Source organism: Tyto alba, unplaced genomic scaffold (genome assembly GCF_018691265.1).
Source record: "Tyto alba isolate M040663 unplaced genomic scaffold, T.alba_DEE_v4.0 Super-Scaffold_45, whole genome shotgun sequence".
Classification (NCBI taxonomy): Eukaryota; Metazoa; Chordata; class Aves; order Strigiformes; family Tytonidae; genus Tyto; species Tyto alba.
The window spans coordinates 1056034-1074274 of NW_024881321.1; the positions used below are offsets into that span (position 1 = coordinate 1056034).

The 18241-nt window shown below is 51.0% G+C and overlaps 1 protein-coding gene across 7 annotated transcripts; it reads left to right on the forward strand.

Annotated features, from left to right (window-relative positions):
* Positions 1 to 8: 8 nt before the first annotated feature.
* On the forward strand, positions 9 to 16406 carry LOC122152382 (fibrinogen-like protein 1). Of its 7 annotated transcripts, XM_042806060.1 has the most exons (13): positions 9 to 2036; positions 2183 to 2406; positions 4414 to 4675; positions 4965 to 5167; positions 6327 to 6447; positions 6740 to 6798; positions 8061 to 8145; positions 9504 to 9714; positions 10838 to 10997; positions 12563 to 12660; positions 12741 to 12829; positions 14207 to 14397; positions 15401 to 16406. In XM_042806060.1, the coding sequence occupies exons 7-13, from the start codon at positions 8071 to 8073 to the stop codon at positions 15579 to 15581; spliced, it is 1005 nt and encodes a 334-aa protein (XP_042661994.1). In that variant the 5' UTR covers positions 9 to 2036; positions 2183 to 2406; positions 4414 to 4675; positions 4965 to 5167; positions 6327 to 6447; positions 6740 to 6798; positions 8061 to 8070; the 3' UTR covers positions 15582 to 16406. The 7 variants fall into 7 exon arrangements, with proteins under 7 accessions (XP_042661994.1, XP_042661995.1, XP_042661996.1 ...); XM_042806061.1 differs by having other exon boundaries at positions 2350 to 2406; positions 4414 to 5167; XM_042806062.1 differs by lacking the exon at positions 6327 to 6447 and having other exon boundaries at positions 4414 to 5167; positions 7826 to 8145.
* The last annotated feature ends 1835 nt before the right edge of the window (positions 16407 to 18241 follow it).

An 18241-nucleotide genomic window follows, 5' to 3' on the forward strand; every position in this document is an offset into this window, starting at 1 on the left:
GGGGGCTGCTCCCGGGGCTGCCGGAGCTCGGCGTTAACCGGTGGCAGGAGCCTTTCCCGACGCCTCTCACCCAAGAGAAAGAAAATCTTTAAGTGGAATGCCAAGACTAGGGAGCTTTTCTGGGCAGCAGACTGAATGAAAAGTTTCCCTTTCAAACATGTCATATATGTAAATACATGTACAGAGAGGGGTAGCGAGTAATGAGCTATCTTTGGTGTATTCAGATAATTCCGCAGTCGAGGAACAGCTAAAGATGGGTAGAAACTAAGCTGGATGATAGAAGAAACATTCAATTAATTTGCTCTTAGTTCTGGGGAAAAAAAAAAAAAAGAAAAAAAGCTTACATGTGCAGGTTATTTAGTACAGGCTTGATCCTGTGGCCCATGCGAGTATCGTGGGAGTTGCTCTCACCAGGTGCGTGTGCCCGTGGAGCACCCTCCTGGGGAGGGGGCCGCACGGGAGAAGAGGGTAGAAACAGAGAAGTCTGGTTTTGCCCGTCCTGGGGTCTGAAGGCACCAAGGTGTGAAGGCGGTTTGGGTATTAAAGTGGACTTTTTTCGCAGAACAACCCGTAACAAGCAAAGGACAGGCTGGAGGCGGGAGGCTCCCGCGTTGGCGCTCGGACTGAATGCCAGGGCTGCAAATGAGCCAGCTTGCTAGAGGCTGGAGATGAACTGAAAAAGGAAAAACGGGTCTTCCCGTGTTTCACCAAATACGTACACACTGCGTTGCCAGTGATAACACCGGTAACTGTTCCCTTCTGTGTTGCTAATCTTACCGCACTGGTGATGCTGTAGAAGATTTGCCAGCTCTCATGCGTCATCGTGAGTTGCCTGGTGGCTGATATATTTTCTTAAAACCCTAGCTTCTGGACTCGGATGGCTCAAATAAAAACGCCACCTTTTTTTATTAATAAAATCAAATTTCTAGCTCTCCGCTGGTGGAAAAAAGCGTAGGAACAAGATCCAAGGTTAATAAAGCTAAAAATAAAAAAGAAGCATTGAAAATATTCCGTTTTTTTAATTCAAGACTTGTAAATAATTTTCATTGTATTTTGCTGGTTAACTCATTATACTGACATTTAAAAACCCCTCCGAATCCAGGTCTGATCCCTTAACAATTATTCATCAGTGTAAAAGGGCGGAACTCTCAACAAAATGCAGAAAAGATTGAAATGTTCAGTAAATAATCCAGCTACATACTAGGCAGAGCACAGGATGGAGTATGCATATCTCAGAGGGGTGATGACATACTTTGCATTCCAAAAATAACAGAGAGGGTGGTAAACAGAATCTCTTAACTTGACAGATTTTAATATCCGTAGGTATGGCTCATTTATATCTGATACTCTTAAGAGAGACGGCCAAGAAAAATAATTTTATTAAGTCTTGGGATAGCAGAAATATGGAGATAATTGGGGGAAAAAAAATATCAGTTCTCTGCCAATTTTAGAAGCAGGTAGATCAGACGACCTGATGATGATAGATCTGTCAGTTTGGCTTTGCTCCCAGATGGAATGAGAGCAGAGTAGATAGAGGTTTCGACTAATAAAGTATTAAAGAAGCCTAGTGATGATGATGATGATGATAATAATAATAATAAATACCAATCAACATGTGATTATGAAAAGTGATTCCTGTCGAACTAATTTATATTTCTAAAAGAAGATCACAAGTTTTACTGATAAGATAAAAGTATTTTGTTGCTTCTCTAAGTGACTGTCTGGCTAGAAAATCACTTTGATTAAAAAGGTAGAAGAATGTGAACCCAATCTGGTTCGCATTGGGAAAAATCCAGCACACTTATCTTAAAATAACTAAAAGGGGAACCATCCTTGAGCAATTCCTTTCAAGAAGGGTTCTGCAGGCATTGGGTGCTGCCTTAAACCGCTTGATGTGTTGTTTTGTTTTCAACCATGTTTAAGCCATGCCCCTGGTAAGATCCCGAGGGACGAAGTTCGCAGCTGACGCGGCGGTTGGAAAAGTGGTCGGACAGGAGGAGAACGGCTGGCTAGCACCGAGCAAACTGTGGCACCTGGTAAGTTCAGCCGAGCGAGCCGCGTGCTTTTCCAGACACCCGCTGCCAGTATCGGAACAACGGGCCTCGGGGTAGTGCTTTTCAGCCCTCGGTACCTGAAGGACCATGCAACAACTTTTTTAAAAAAATCCTTGGTCCGCTTACAGTCCCACTAGCTGTCACTGCAAGACACCTGCCACCTGCATGGCCCGCGTGTGTACGTGTCAAAAAGCTTGCCAGCATCTCTGGACTAACTTTTCGTGTGTTGTGAATCACATGAATTTCGTGTGTTGTGAATCACATGAATTTCGTGTGTTGTGAATCCTGCCTGCAGGGAGTAACGCCGTGGCGGGTCAGACTTGGAGCATCAGTGACTGCATTATGAAAACGGGTAACTGAAAAATCCTGGGGTAGGCATAGGGAGTGACCAGCCACAGGTGACCGTAGCTCTGTTGGCAAAAGGTACAACAAGGATCCACAAACAGGAAGGCTGTTGGGCTGGACGTCTTGCTTGAGCCCTTTACTTGGCTCCCGTGTGCTCTCAGGTCTCCAGTCTCGATAACCACAACTCCAGAAGGAGGAGGGAAGGGCCCTGACGTGAGCAAAAGGCTGTGAAGTGCCCTCATCCCACTGGGGTCACGGAGCTCAAAGCTGCCCATCTTCTGAAAGGAAAGACAAGTGACTGAATCGCAGTTGGCCAGGGCTGGATCTGGAAAAAGGTCTAGGTGCCCAAAAAGGGGTGTAAGAAGACTTAAAGTTTCAAAATTTAGATCTAGAAAGGTTCGGCAACTGCCTAACCCTAGAGGCAATTGAATTGATAGGGCACCTCTCCGTTGGGTGGCAGGGATCCCCCCCGGAACCTTCCGTTCTGCTCCTGTGCGTGCCCTGGACTGTCCTGGCCACGTATCTCTGCTGCTTGCCCCTGCCCGGGGCCGATCAGGACCCTGAATCCGGGCCGAGGCGTTCCGCAGTCCCTAGAGCCCCTCAACAAAAGCCGAGCGAGACCACCCCCAGCACACGAAACCACCCCGGCAGCAAACTTCTTCCTGCCCTTCCTCCCTCCCCAGGCCAGCCCAGTGCCGTGCCCCGCAGCGCGCTTCCCTCGGGACGTGCCCGTGCCACGGTGCCCAGCCTCCCCCCAGCACAAGCCCTGCGCCACCCCTGGCTCCAGGACCCTCCTGGCTTTCCCCCAGCACCTACGCCCGCAGCCGCAGGAGGTAACGGGGGGTTTGGGGGTCCAGCCAGAGGCAGGCACACGGCTTGTACGTACCCGGACCCGGCCTTGAGAAGGGCAAAATACATTCGGCAGCAGAGGGCCCTTCCCCATCACAGAGTCAGGCATCGTGAGATGAAAAGGCTGCAGGATGAGGTTCAGCAGAGTCAGACCCGGGGCGAAAAGCTGCAATAATTAACAGTGCGGGTTAGTAAGTGGTGGAAGAGCACGCTAAGTTCTGTGGCTGGTTCACCAGCACTGAATATTTTACACCAAAATGTCTCTTCCTCAAAGAGATGCTCCCGTTCAAATGGGATTGAATGAGGTCAGGGGAGTTCTCTGACCTGAGGTAGGTAGAAGATCACGCAGATAACCCACATATTCCCTCTGGCCTTGTGACTAATTCCCTTTGGTACAACTACTCCTGATGTAAGTGAGATCACTCGGATCTGTGCTTGCCTTCGGGAACTTATAAACTAATTATGTTTGTTGTGTCAACCCATCAGATACTCATAGGCTGCATGCAGACTCGTTCGTTAGACTGAATTATGTCTTTGCTCTTTGAACGTTATCAAAATATTCAGATCTAGCATGTTTCATGGTTTGCCACCATTACTCCTTCTTTGTACACAGATTTCTGTGGTTATTCCTTGCTAACAAACCACAGGCTTTTAATGCACATATGATGGTTTCGGTTATTTCGTAGATAGAAACTATGTGGCTGATGTCATCCCGATCTTTTAAATTTATCTTACTTTTGATGAAACCCTTTATTGCTAGATTAAAAAAAAAAAAAAAAAAGTTTCAGATCTCATATATTAACTTAGTTTTAAAAGACCTGGCAGCCCAGATTCCTCCAGAAGATGTAGAGCAGCTCACACATCAGGAGCCTGCAGGCTCCGGGTACCTCCACACCTGCAGTGCCTGCACAGGAGCCTGGTCCCCGGCTTCTCCCAGTGAGCGGGGCATTCATGGAAGGTGGGATCTGATAGGGAAGTATGAAAATAATGGCAAATTCATAAAGCGCCTGGTTTCAGTGCAAAAGAGCTGTTTTGGTTGGAGTTGGCTCCCGACTACTCTGAATTTTCCTAGGGCACGGGAAAGCAGTCAGACTCTTGCTGTGAAAACCTCAGGTCTCTGCACCTCCTCTGGAGCCCACCTCATTTCTTCCTTTCCCCCTTTAAGAACAAAGAAACGAGAAGGAACTGGTCTTGGAAGAGTTTTGAGGTGCCACCACTGCCTTCCAGCTGCAGTGACGTTCTGTTGGGCTCCGGGGGAGTGAATGTCCATCGGGCATCATCTTCATCTCTTCAGCCCAAGCCACCCCCAAGCCGTTCTTCCTGGGGGCAGCCCCGTGCCCCATGACTGGAGGAACAGCAAGAGCTGCCCCGGAGTCACTCTCTTCATTCCTGTTTATCCACCGGTTTGCATTCTTCCTCTGCTGGCTGTGCGTTTAATCTGTGAATAATCGTTTTTTTATGACTGTTATTCAGCACCTATGTACTTTTGCTGGAAGGAGGGTGGAGGAGAGCAGGGTGGGGAGGTTTTCAGTTAACGAAACTGTTATTATTTGCTGACAAGATCAGTGAGTATCTCAGGAAGAGGGAATTTGATCTCCTTCCAAGTAACTAAACAGGAATTTGCACTGCAGAATAAGTGTGAATATGTGTATTCCAGGGAAAAAAAAAAAAAAAAAAAAAAAAAAAAAAAAGAGCATTTGCAGTTGCATTTCCTAGGGATTTCAACATCTGTGAGAAAAAACATCAGTGACCACACAGTGTCCACATTCTCTATGACGACTCGATTATTTTAGCTCCGGGCCAGCGGAGCAGTACATGAACACACCCTCCTGCTAGACCTACTTCACGTGAACTCCACCACCTGGCAGCCCCTCTCCGGCGCTTCAGATATTCCTGAAGCTTCATCCAGCCTGGGGAAGGTAAGTTCATCGCGAAGCGGGTACGCAGGAGACACGTTCCAGCTGACTGGGCTTCTCACAGGCCGACGCTGGTGAGGCTCGTGCTGGTGGAGTCCTGGAGAGCGAGCGAGAGAGCTCCAGACGTCCTGGATGTTTGGGGGGGGGGGGGGGTGTCCCTCAAGGAGGGTTGGAGTTGGGAGTCCTGTTCCTGCAAAGCTGCAGCCACATAACAGCATACAGACGAGTCCCACCGGGACCGCAGCTCCGCCGCCCCCTCCTACATGGCCGGGGGGGGGGGGGGGGGGGATGTTTTGCCGTCTAGGCAAGAGCGTAAATTGGAGTGCGGCATCTCAAGCGTTGGCTGGCCGGCCTCAACCGAGCAGGAGGTGCGGGTGGAAGCCCCAGGGGATGGCGAGCAGCCCCCCCTGCTCTCACAGGCGAGGCACCCCAGCTGTCAGCTGCAGCTGCTGGCCAAAGGGACAGAAGGAAGGGCTCAGAAAGGCTGAGAAAAGAAAGGGCTGGAAAGGAGAGGAGACGTTTCACTCATGTAATTCCCCAGTTGCCCAAACCAGCCTCAAACAGGGGGTAGGGAACAAGTGGGAAGGGAAGCGCTGTTTACATAATCCTTTGGCAGTGAAATGGGTCAGCCGTTCTTGCGGGAGAAGAGGAATGCAGTTTTTATGAAATAAACAGCATCGCTGTACTTGATAATGGCTGGACAGTCCTGCTTCCTTGGAGAGTAACACAGAAGTTTACTATGGGCTTGTACTCCTCGTCTCTTGTCCCCACGGTCTCTCCTCTGAACACAGCTCTCTAAAATGGACTACTCCTGCTGTTTTCTTTAAAATAATCTGTAATTCCTTGGCCATAACACAAAGGGAGGCACCCATCTGTTTGTTTGGGTTTGTTTTTTTTTTTTTTTCTCTCTTCCACAAATGTCCTTGTTTGTGTTAACTAGCAAATCTAATCATCCAGCTCGGAGGAGAGTTACACAACTGCAAACCTCTGGAGATTTCAGCGGAATAGCAAATCTTGCCTAATACCCCCGTGTCCGCTCCTTGCTTCAGATTTGCAGCTCCTTTGGTGAAGGACACAGCTGGGCTGTGATTTTACAGATAAACCAGATTAAGCAGCAAAAAGGAATGCAGGATGGAAGCACTCTGTTTTTTCCACCTTGCAGGACTTACTGAAACGAGCCTGGCTTTACGAAACATGAGATAAAGCTCCCACGGGGAGCGTTAGTCCGAGTGATTCATATAAACAAAGAAATCGGTCTTGGTCGAGCTTCCTAGGCGAATAAGGTGGGTAATGGTACGCAACCAGCAGAGCCCCTCTCCTTTGGAGAGCACTGCTGATAGAAGCCTAACTGTCACTTACCCTCACTGGGAAGCAGCAGGATGAGTCCTGGGTAGCAACGGGTAACCCGAGGTTTGGGTAACTCTTTCACATGAGGAATTGCGCGTGTCTTTTCTGTGGCACTGCCTGGTGCTGCGAAACATTCTCCGTCTGCGTCCTTGATGTGGGCCATCTGGAAAGGAAAATCTCATCAGCCTCTAGAAATGCAGCCAGGTTTACGATCACTTTCTTTTGCAGTTGACTTTCAAGGGAGATCATCTCACCAGGAGGAGGCCTGAAGGAAAGGCGAGTTGCAGGTATGTGCGTTTAGGAGTCGCTTTCTTGCCCTCCGGTCTGCACCGCCCGGTTTTCAGCAGCTGTTGCTTAAACCCATCATCCTTCCCGTCAGCTTTTTGCTTCCAGCCACAGGCTCCGCGCGGTCCCGACCTCGACGCCGGTGCTGCGGCACACCGCCGGGAACGGCTGCGGGGTGTAACGACCAGCGGTCACGGGCCGGGGGGGAGGGTTCCCCTGCCGTAATACCGACCTCTCCTCTCCGCCAGCTGAAATAAAGCCACGGGCTGGAGCACCCGCCCGCACGGCGTCTTTCCTGGGGGCCTCTCTCGGGGCACCGCTCCCCTCAGCTTGCTCCGGGCCCTGGCTGCCCCCCGGCAGGCAGCTCCCCGTCGCAGCGGTGCTGCTGGCCCCGGGAGCAGCCCCGGCTCCCGCCGGAGCCGACACAGAGCGTGTCGGTCAGCGTGCACGGCCAAGCTGCCGCAGCACTTCCAGATGTGAAGCGGGGGGAGCCGGTTTTAGCCCGTTTTTCAGATCTTTTTAATTCATTCTGATTTTTTCTTTTCTTTTTATTTTTTTTTTAAAGCACACTGCGAACCATTCGTACTGTTCGCTTGCATTCAACTGCGTGTTTCCAGAGGCAGCTGCTCAGCATTTTTCTAGCTGAGACATTCTGACCGAAGCCCCACCTGTGCGCGGAGGCAGGTCAGCAGCGGAGATCTCTTCCACTGAAATCCAGGTGAAAACTATCCCAAGCCCACCCTGTCCCACGCGTGACCCCTGCCCTCAGCCTCCAGGGTAATCCCCCCCCTGACAGGCCACTCCATGCACTGAGGAAGGGCAATGCCTACACTCACGCAACCAGGAGGCAAAATTCCCCTGAAACTTTGGGGAGTTTGGACTGAATAAGGACTGTGCAATTACAGCCGACCAGGGTGGCGAGGAGTGCTCCGAGGGGGCGTTATTGCTGAGTAACCCCCCATCCGCATGGGCACTCGGGAGGAAGGACAGAGGCTGCTGGCAAGTCACACTGGGTATTTATTTCTCCAGGGAAGCAAGAGCTTGGAGCTAAGCCTCGACCTCCCTCTCAGCACACTCCACCGGTGCTTCAGCTTCTCCCGAACTTGCATCTTTTCCTCAGCTTTTCCCTGCCTGTAGTTTCAAGCAACCTCCTTAGCAAACCCTGCAGCGTTTTCCGGGGAATTAAACATGATTGTGAGAGAGGATTAAGCTGTGAGAGGAACTAAAGAAACCTCCAGTGCTGCCTGTCGATGCTTCATTTCAGGTGATAAGGAATGAGTGTGATGATGACCTGGTTTCTGCTGCTACTTCTCCTGATCAGCTTTGGCTCTCCTGCACCCAGGTTTTCGGTGTGTATCTTTTAGCTAGCGTCTGTTCAACTTCTCAAGGGTTTAGTATTCCCAGCCTTGTAGAGACAGGCGTTCCCCCACAAGAGGGATGGAGACCTGCAAGAGCAGAGTAAAAAGGCATCTGCCTGCAGATAAAGGAAGGTCACTCTTACTGTTCTGGTAATGTAGGTTTTTCATGGCATTAGGGGCTGTGCAGCTCTCTGGGTGGCTGGAATGACATTGCCAAGAATTAAAAACAAGAACAACAACAAAAGCCTTTTTTTTAAAAAAAAAAAAAAAAAAAAAGTAATTGTATGGCCAGTGAAGAAATACTCCACTCCTTTCCCTCGGGGAGAGCTGCCTTCATTTATTCACTGTGATTTAAAAAGCGGGAAGGGGAAGAGGAGGAGGGCGTAGAGTGAGGCAGTCCGTGCTCTTCTGAGGAGCGCGCTTCTCGTGGGCCATCCCAGCAGGGTACAGAGCTCGGCAAGGGGCGTTTGGTGAGCACGGGGGCTGTCTGCAGCAGGTCCCCGTGGGCCTCCAGCCTAGAAATCCTCCTCTGGGGAGGAAAACCAGCAGGCACAGGAGAAGGAAGAGGCACCTGGGAGGCCACACTTGAGCACGCTCGGCAGCCTGCTGTCATGGGCCGCTGCTTGGTTTGCTTGTGCTTAGAACTGGCCCTGACCGGGTATCACCCAAGGCAGCTTGCTCAGAGCGAAAGTGATTCTTATTGCACAGGTTTGCGTGGGTGTCTTGGGAGAGATTTTACTCTGTTTTGTTATGTTTTTAATGGAATAACACCAGCCACAGACTAGACTGTTGCTGAAAATACTTATCCAAGCCAGTGGGGGTCAGATGCTGGTCTTGGTTACGATAACGCAGCTCTGAAGTTATACCACTCACTGCTTTCTGCTGATTTGTGCCAAATATCAGCTCTTTTTTCTTCCAGTTTTACAAGATGTTTCTAGAACCTCAATGATTTGGCCTGGCTGCAGTGCAAGAGCTGAGTTTTCCCCCTCTTACTACCCTGAGCAGTTCCCTAGTCTGCAAACACTCCCCTTGACCTCATTAAAGGGGACTCGAGACAAATTATTTGTGTCCAAAGTAATTTTTTGCGCATCTGATCGTATTCTGGGGTACTCCGGGCAGTGGCAAGGTCACTGCAGAAAACCCTTTTCCACGGGGTTCAACTTAACAGCCCATGTTGTGCAAGGTTTGTATGTCTTAAGAAGAGACCACCATCGAATTGCCCTGATCCAGAGAGGCAGTGTGGCGTGGTAGGGTCAAGAGGAGACAGATACTCCTCTCTCTGCCTCTCTGTGCTGACCACTGACTGAAGCACGGGGGGGGGGGTGATGTTTGTTTTATTTTCTCCACAGGAAAAAGATATCTGCCTCCTAGACAACAATAAATTAAGACAAAGGTTAAAACATCTCCAAGACTTGCTTTACTTATATGAACTGCAGCTGAAGGACATCCTGGAGAACACTTACCACAGAACAAAAAGTGGGCTGTTCTCAGGCAACAGGAGTGTGCAGCATGAGACGCTCTTGCCCACAACCAGTGGAAATTTGATAGTCTATGACCAAGGTACAGTTTGCAGCAGTGTTTGCGGAAATTTCAGCTTGCCACAATGTTTTGTTTTTTTTTTTTTTTTTTCCCTGCAGCGTCCCGTGTGCCATATTTTATTTCTGGTACAAGTTTTACAATTTTTAAAGTGGATTGTGCTTTAAAATGCAGTTAGATACATGGGAAGGGGAAGGGCAGACTGGTGGCCCTGGTGCCAGCAGAAATCCCTCCGGCCCAGCTTTAGGCAGCTGCCACCCAGGTACCACACAGATACCTGCAGCTGGGCTCCTCGCCTGGCACTCCGGTGCAGAGAGGCACAAGCACCTCTCCAGTGTTTTCCATCAGACCTACTGGAGACATCTGCTTTAGTCAGAGACGGGTCTTGCTCTTGAAGAGCCCGTTTCTCCTGAGCGACTGAGAGGAGCCCGGGGCGCCTGGCTCGGCTGCAGGCACTGGAGCCTGTTTGGAGGAGTCCAGCCCCGCTGTTCTTCAGCTCCTCCATCACTTCTGCCGTGCAGCAGCAGGCATGCATACTCTGCTCCCTGCTGTCGCTCTGAGAGCACCGTCATAACTGGGATTGTGGCCTGTGGCCAAGACTTTATCTTTCCTGGGCATTACGCTGAAATTGGGGAGAACTGAGGTCCTGAAAGGCACTCTTCTGATACAGCCCCGGTAGAGCTGGTCGCAGGGCCTTAGCCTCTTATTTTAGAAATTCTGGGCCCCAATCCAATCGGAAGTATAGCTGAGGTTGCTTCCCACGTGGAAGTTACCCTCCCTGCAGATGATCCCGCTGACAGCCGATCCCGGGCCTGCCTCGCTGCCGTGCTACAGCCCCAGCCTGAGCTGCAGCCATCCCGTGTCTCACCACACGTCTGAGACCGAGTCCCTCCGGAGGCATGGCTGTAAGAGCTCTCAAGCCCTGCCGCTCTTTGCCAGCCCCAGAAGTTTGCAATCCAGCAGCACTACACCCCCCCCCCCCGACCCATTTGCTTTGCCCTCGCCGGGCTTGCAGAGCCGTACGCAGCCTGGCCAAGTGTCCCGGTCCCACGCAGATCTCCCGGCGGGGTCTTCTCCCGGCTCCGCACAACCCTTTGCTTTCCCCTGCCCCCAGCCCCATTTAACAGACCGAAACCATTCTGCCTAGACTGCTCCGCAGTGTATAATCGGAAGAAGACCCAACCCGGCTACTACCGGATCAGGCCCCGGGCAGACCGTGAGCCCTTCCTGGCGTACTGTGACATGTCTGACGGCGGCGGGTGGACCGTCATTCAGCGGCGGAGTCACGGCAGGGAGAATTTCAACAGGTGGGTGCAGGCACGGTGGCACCGGCCGGGCTTTGCCGTCGGGCCTCCAGCTCCACAGCCCCGGCCCCGCCGCCCGGCAGAACCCCGCGCCCGAGATGCGCGGTGCGCAGCAGCTCGCTTCAGCGGCCGTAACTCCTCCCGCTGGGACACGTATTGCTGGCAGGAGGCTATCTTCCAGACGGACGTAAACGCCTTGCCCGTGGCTCCTCCGCGTTTGGATAAGCGCGCGCGCGCGCGCGCGTGTTATTTTTATCATTATTGGAGGCTAACAGAGGCTCTCGGTTGGCGGGTGTGGGCTGCCAGCGCGTAGGCTGAGACCTGCTGAGCGTATGATCTGCTCTCGTACCAGCAGTTCCGTTCAGCATGGTGTCGCGTTGATTTTGTTATTCGAAAAGATGCCAAACCACTGGTCCGGATTGTCCTTTCTCTATGAAAACCCCAGAGAGGCCACTTTCACCTAGAAATCTCCAAGAGGAGATGCGCTCTGGTAGCACGGTGAGGAAGAAACGTCTCTGTGGAGCTTAATTCACCGTGGGAGCACACACAGTTTCAGGGCATGTCTGGTGGTTTTTCCAGAGAGTGCAGCCCCTTGCAAAGCTGCCTCACCTGGCTCTAAGCTGGCTCGCCCAGAGCGTGGTAGCTATCCAGCCAGGCTAGTTCCGCTCTCAGCACAGGTGAGTGAAAAGCATCCTGAGGAGAAGCACTGACTGACACGTAGGTCAAGCAGAATAATATCCCTAATAACAGCATGAGGAAGGGAATAAATGCGGGGTTAGTAAAACTGGAAATTATTATACAGAGGAAGTATATGTGAATATCAAAGATAATACATAAATAACGGAGGAGATTTTAAGAGAATGAAATGATGAGAAGAAAGTAACAGCAGGAGATTTCTCTTAGAAAGATGAAGCCAGAGAATTCTGATGAAAAGTAAGTATATATCTCTGAAGAACAAGCTGCCACATCCAAACAGTGATCCTGCAAAAAAGCAGAGGTGAGAGTGGTTGATGAATCGAAAGCAGATGAGCACAAAGCAAAGCCAGATGTTTTCCTTTTAACTTCATCTGGAAGCTTTTGTTTGCAGCCTCTATTCAGTTTCTGATTCTTGACCATGCCACATCATCCATCCAGGCTTGACCATGCCACATCATCCATCCAGGCTTGCAGCGTATTTTAGACTGCAACAATCATTTCCAGCCAGGAGTGCATTTGAGTTACGACTTGCAGAAGAACAGTATCAGATGCTGTGCTGAACACCAATACGACAGCTGCTGCTTTTCCTTCCCATCAAACTGACAACCTCATTCTGCGAGCACCGCATCTGGCAGTTTGAAGGTTTGATCCCAGTACATGTGGGTGCCTGGGTCTAGCAGGAGAAGAAAGCCACGGTTTGTATTTACTTCTAACACAGACTGACAAATCTCAGCTGAGCTTGGGATGAATCGGGTACTTTCAGAAAACAGGGTCTAGAGATACAGATGAAGTTTGACTTGTTACCACAGTCAAATGTCACAAACTGTCTAATTCCCTCACACACTGAAATGGCCATTTGTGTCTCACTGCAGGAAATGGGATGATTACAAACTGGGATTTGGAAAATTCCAGGGCAAGAATGATGAATACTGGCTGGGCAATGACCACATCTATGACCTGCTCGCTAGAGGTGCAAGTATTTTCCCTCCACAGATTTCTTTCCAATTTGCATGCAATAGTTCATCTAACAGGACAGCACTTTGTGTTTAGGAGAGAGCTCACTAAAGATTGACCTGATGGACTGGCATGGGGAAAGACGTTATGCAATCTATGAAAACTTCCAGCTTGCAAATGAGCAGGTAAAAAATTGAGAGAGTGACAATTTGCTTGGTTTTTTTTTTCTGTGAGGGTGAGGTATCTGCATATCCTAGAATGATAGAACGGTTTGGGTTGGAAGGGACCTTACAGACCATCTAGTTCCACCCCCCTGCCCCGGGCAGGGCCCCCTTCCCCCAGCCCAGGGGGCTCCCAGCCCCGTCCAACCTGGCCTTGAACCCTTCCAGGGAGGGGGCAGCCACAGCTGCTCTGGGCACCCTGGGCCAGCGCCTCCCCCCCCGCACATTAAAGGATTTCTTCCTCATATCTGATCTAAATCTCCCCTCTTTCAGTTTAAAACCACCACCCCTCACCCTGTCACTGCACCCCCTGACCCAGAGTCCCCCCCCACCTCTCCTGCCCCCCCTTTAAGCCCTGGGAGGCCGCTCGAAGGGCTCCCCGGAGCCTTCTCTTCTTCAGGCTGAACCCCCCCAACTCTCTCAGCCCGGCCCCCCAGGGGAGCTGCTCCAGCCCCCCCAGCATCTCCGTGGCCTCCTCTGGCCCCACTTGAGCAGGTCCATGTCTTTCTCATACCGGAGGCCCCAGAGCTGGATGCAGCACTCCAGACTGGGTCTCACAAGAGCAGAGGGGGAGAATCCCCTCCCTTGACCTGCTGGCCATGCTTCTCTTGGTGCAGCCCAGGATACCACTGGCCTACTGTGCTGCAAACACACATTGCTGGCTCATACTCGTTTTTCCATCCACTAATGCCCCCAAGTCCTCCTCTGCAGGGCTGCTCTCTGCCCACTCTCCTCCCAGCCTGGGTTTGTGCTGGGGATCGCCCCGACCCCCAGGCAGGACCTTGCCCTTGGCCTTGCTGAACTCCATGAGGTTCGCACGGGCCCCCCTCTCCCGCCTGCCCAGGCCCCCCTGGATGCCACCCCTGCCCTCGGCGTGTCCCCCACCACACAGCTCGGGGTCGTCGGCACACTTGCTGAGGGTGCATCGATCCCACTGCCCATGTCACCAATGTGCAGCATCAGACTTTAGTATCTATCAGGGTTGTGATTACAGATCTGCAAATTTACCTACTTGGACACCGCTTGGCACAGTGTCCTGCCAAATTGTTCTTGATGAGCTAGGAAGAGTCTTCCAACTTGTTGTACAGCGTATCAAATGGTTATTGAAAGACAATAAAGCCTGAAGCCCCTTGTAGCAGCAGCAGTAATTAGCAATCCCTTCTGGAAGTTTATATCCCGTACTGATCTGGGACCATTAAAGTATGGGGCCAAAAGTCACCCTTGACTTCAACAGTCATGCCTTTGGCAGTGGGTACAATGGCCAGAGCAAATTTGATTTTAAAAATGGGAGAAAGGGCAGAAAGAGCTGGTATCAAAGACATGTTTTGCATATTCTTGCAGGAAAATTACAGGTTATGGTTTGGCACCTATTCTGGCAACGCTGGCGACGCTCTGTCTGGTGGGAGCAGTTTTGAAGATCAGTGGTCAGCCTCTCACAGAGGGATGCAGTTCACCACATCTGATAAGGATCACGATCGATTCCTGGCAGGCAACTGTGCATCAGAGAACAAGGGCGGCTGGTGGTTTAACAGGTATGGAAAAGAGCTGATTCCTCTCAGGGGCCCAGGGTGTGGGTGGCTATACAGCCCAGAGGACTTGCCTGCCTTACGGCAGCTGGAGGTTGCTGTGTGCGCTTGCCATCTCACACAGCCAAACCGAAGACGTCCACACCTACAGATCCTCAAAGGAAAGCAATCTGCTTCTTTCGTTACGAAGCAAAGCAGGTAAGTTGCATTCATTTGAAGAAAATGGGCCAGAATAAATGCAGAGAGGGGAGTAACCTGGAAGGAAAAGACCCCAGTCAAAATCCCTTAAAGTGCTTTGGGTTATATCCCAGGAAAGAAAACAACTGGAAGGTGCAGCGTGTGCAAAGGCCACTTCCCTGCTGTGGAGCACGTCCAGGGGATGAGCTACCCCTTAAGAGTCCTGACAGTATGTTAGCTGGTTGGGCCAACGGACAGGGACTCAGGGTCACCGGTCCTGGGAGCGGAGACACGCGGCTCTCAGTTTTTCTCGCTTTAGTGCAGGATAAGCCTCTTCTTTGACCAGGCCCTCGTCCCGTGCAAACTGAAATCGGTGGAGCTACAAAAATGTACACCAGTAGTGGGATTTACCTGGATTAAGACATCTGCATTTTTAGGTGTCGGTAGGAAGCTGCCCACACTTGAGCTAGAGCCTACCAAATGGCCCTACACTCCCCACCCCTGCGCCTCTGTTTAGCAGCTGAATCATGTCCCTAGTTAATACACTTGAAGGAGTCAACAGGTTGAATTATCTGACCGGTGTAGGTGTCTACTTTCGGACGACCGACATGCTCCTCTGGGTTCCACTAAAGGCATTAGCCAGCTCTCCATAGGCTATTGTAGGACTTCAGATAACCAGCACAGACAGGTAGATCTAGGTGTCTGAATTTGTCAGTGAATCCCGCCCCAGTATTTCTAAATGTGTGTTGTGTGGAAATTGAACTTCACTGTAATGGTGCAATCCCCATGCTAAACCTGATCTCCCTTTCTCCCTCCCCTACATGGTTACAAGGTGCCATGCCGTTAACCTCAACGGACAATACTACAGAACAGGAAGGTACAATGGATCCCACGACAGTGGCATAGTTTGGTCTACATGGCACGGGATGTGGTACTCGCTAAAATACTCGGCCATGAAAATCAGGGCTCCATTCTTTGTTGACAGCGAAAGCGGAGACGGTGAGAACAGTTAGGGCAGCTGAAACCTGCTGCTTCGGAAAGAAAAAAGCACAGGCTGAAGAGAATTGTGTAAGTTAACAGCCAGCCCCCTGCTGCTGCCAATCGCCAATCCTGCACTGCGATAATTGGAGTTGCACCTGTTTCTACTAGCTGAAGCTAATGTGATAAGTTGTTTGAGCGCAGCCAGCCAACAATTTAATGGAAAACATATGGATGTCAGTCATGGAATAACCAGTTTTCTTCCTCTGCAATTTTCAGGACTTCACTGGAGAGCGTTTATGAATCATAAAGCTCTCTGGAGCTTGAATGACCAAGCATGTTCCTTTAGCCTCCCTGTACTCTTCAAGGGCTGAATCTTCCTCATCTTGATTTTACGCGTCAGTGCTTCAGTTAAGAGAACACAGGAATAGAAACAACAAGGCGATGGGGAACGGGACGTCCCCCGGTGTGCCTTCGTCAGTGCTTTGCTCTGGATCAGGAGGACACTTTAAAGCATCCCTCCCCGTGGTCCCCAGCTGCCACACGTCAGCCGCAGGATGCTCCCGCAGCGCGTGACGCCGCATCGGCGGCCGGCCGTTCCCCAGCTGCGCACAGGCACCCAGACCGGGGCTCCTTCAGGGTGAACCCCCGCAGCGTGGACACTGTGGACACTGGGTTTCGTCGCCAAGAGCTTCCCGCTGCGGGCACGCCGCGACACACGAACGCAGCCGGAGACAACGCTGCTGCTGGCCAGACGCGCGCCCCGGGCTGAAATCAGGCAGATTTTACTGAACTCGAGCGCAGATATTCTCACGAGTTCGCAAAATGCGGTCACGGTTCGTTCGTATGTCCTCGTGTAACTTCCCAGATGACTTTGAGTTAGCGAAGGGGAACAAGAAAAGTGGAAAATAGCTGCGCCGTAAGGCACACTGCTTTCACTGGCTCATTGGAGTGAAACGCAAGAGCAACACAAGTGACTGAAAGAAATGGAATACTGAAAATTTATTTTCCACAAGTTGTTAATAACAACAGTTAAAAGTGAACGGTAATATCAGCTTGATGCAAATCATTTAACTACCATGTTGTAGAACGAGCCTATTTTTTTTCTGAATTACAGTCATTTTTTAAACTGGTAGTTCTTTTCCATTTACTTGCTTTTAGATCCATGCATATTGTAATTTGTACTATATATCCATAAAGGGTGAAATAAAACCATCCAAGTAGGACTTAACACTTTGTACCTGGTTTTCAACAGCCGGAACTTGAACAGAAATTTGGATTAAAATCTTGAGAAAGCTCATAATCCAAGAAATGCATTCTTTTGGTGTTGGCGCCTGCTGTCCTGGGTAGTTGAGAGGGTCTGCAAGGCAAGTTTAATTTCCACGGCTCAAGCTGTCCCAGAGACAATGCAGAGACATGTGAAGATTCAGTGTAAAACTTGGTATGGTTCCTCTGCTTTAGTCAAGAGGTAAACCCTGCTCTCACTTCTTCCTAGCCACCCCGGCCACTGCAGGTGTGAACACCGGAGCGCGATGGGCCAGCACTCCAGGGAGCCGTGCTCCTAAAGCCTCTGCCCCGGCACGGCCGCACCGCTGGCCTCCTCCCGAGCACTGCCACCTACCCACGTGGAACAAAACTTGCACCTACAGCTCTGATCCGAGGTTGCCCTTGTGAAGAAATGGCTGCAAACAGCCAGAACTTGCTGTTTCCTTCCTGATCCCTACTTCTGTATTTTGCTACGGTAAAAGCTTAGTGCAAAGTTGTAACTGCGTGTTGGGAACGTAGGGAACCCCTCTGCACTTGTTATAACCATGCGGCTGCTGATGCAGTGCTGAGGGCAGCAAGGACGATTTTTGTCTGGGCAGAAGGCACAGAGAAACGTGAGTGGAGTAAGTTAATGCCTTCTGGCAGACAACACGCCATCCCAGTATTCAGCAGAGGGCTAGGGAAGCAGGGTGAGAATTACAGACTGGTGATACTCAGCTCTGCATGCTGGAAATCAACTACCGCACCAAAGAGACACCACTAGTGATTTGACAGTTCGTTGTGCAGCCTGTAACCCGTCTGGTAATTGAGTATCAAGCCGGACACAAAATCAACAGGGCTTAGACAACTGCTACCCAGTCCAGTTCCCCTGGGAGTGAGCAGCGGGCGATGCGAAGCCCGGGGTACGGAGCCTGTGTCAACGCGGAGAGGCAGGCACTGTAGCTGGAGCCTTCAGCCAGCCCCGATGTGTTAACTGTGGGGTTTTTAACGTCTCTCAGAGAGAGAAAAAGGGACCAAGATCTGAAAAGCTGGGAGAGAAGGGGTCTGCCTTGCTGTCTTAGAGGTAAGATGTACCTAAGTCCTATCTGAAGCGTTACAGTCGCTGTTCTGGACGCAGCCCAACACTGAGACAAGGTCGGAGGAAGCAACATCTGGGTGAGAGCCAGGCTCCCCCTCCTCAGCCCTCCCGCGACACGGGAACCCCCTGGGAGACGCGGGGGGCACAGGGCTCTGCGCAGGACCCTGCAACTCCCACAGCAAACCCTAGGAAGTCTTTCAGAACCCTCTTGATCTTAGTAAGTGGGTAAAATGCCACCAGCTGAGTACTTATTCGACCCGAGGGCCCGCCGCCCTGCTCAAATCACTCCCACCCAAGGTTAGGGGAATGCCTGCCGAACGTGGCTGTGCTGCACATTCGGTCTCCTGTTTC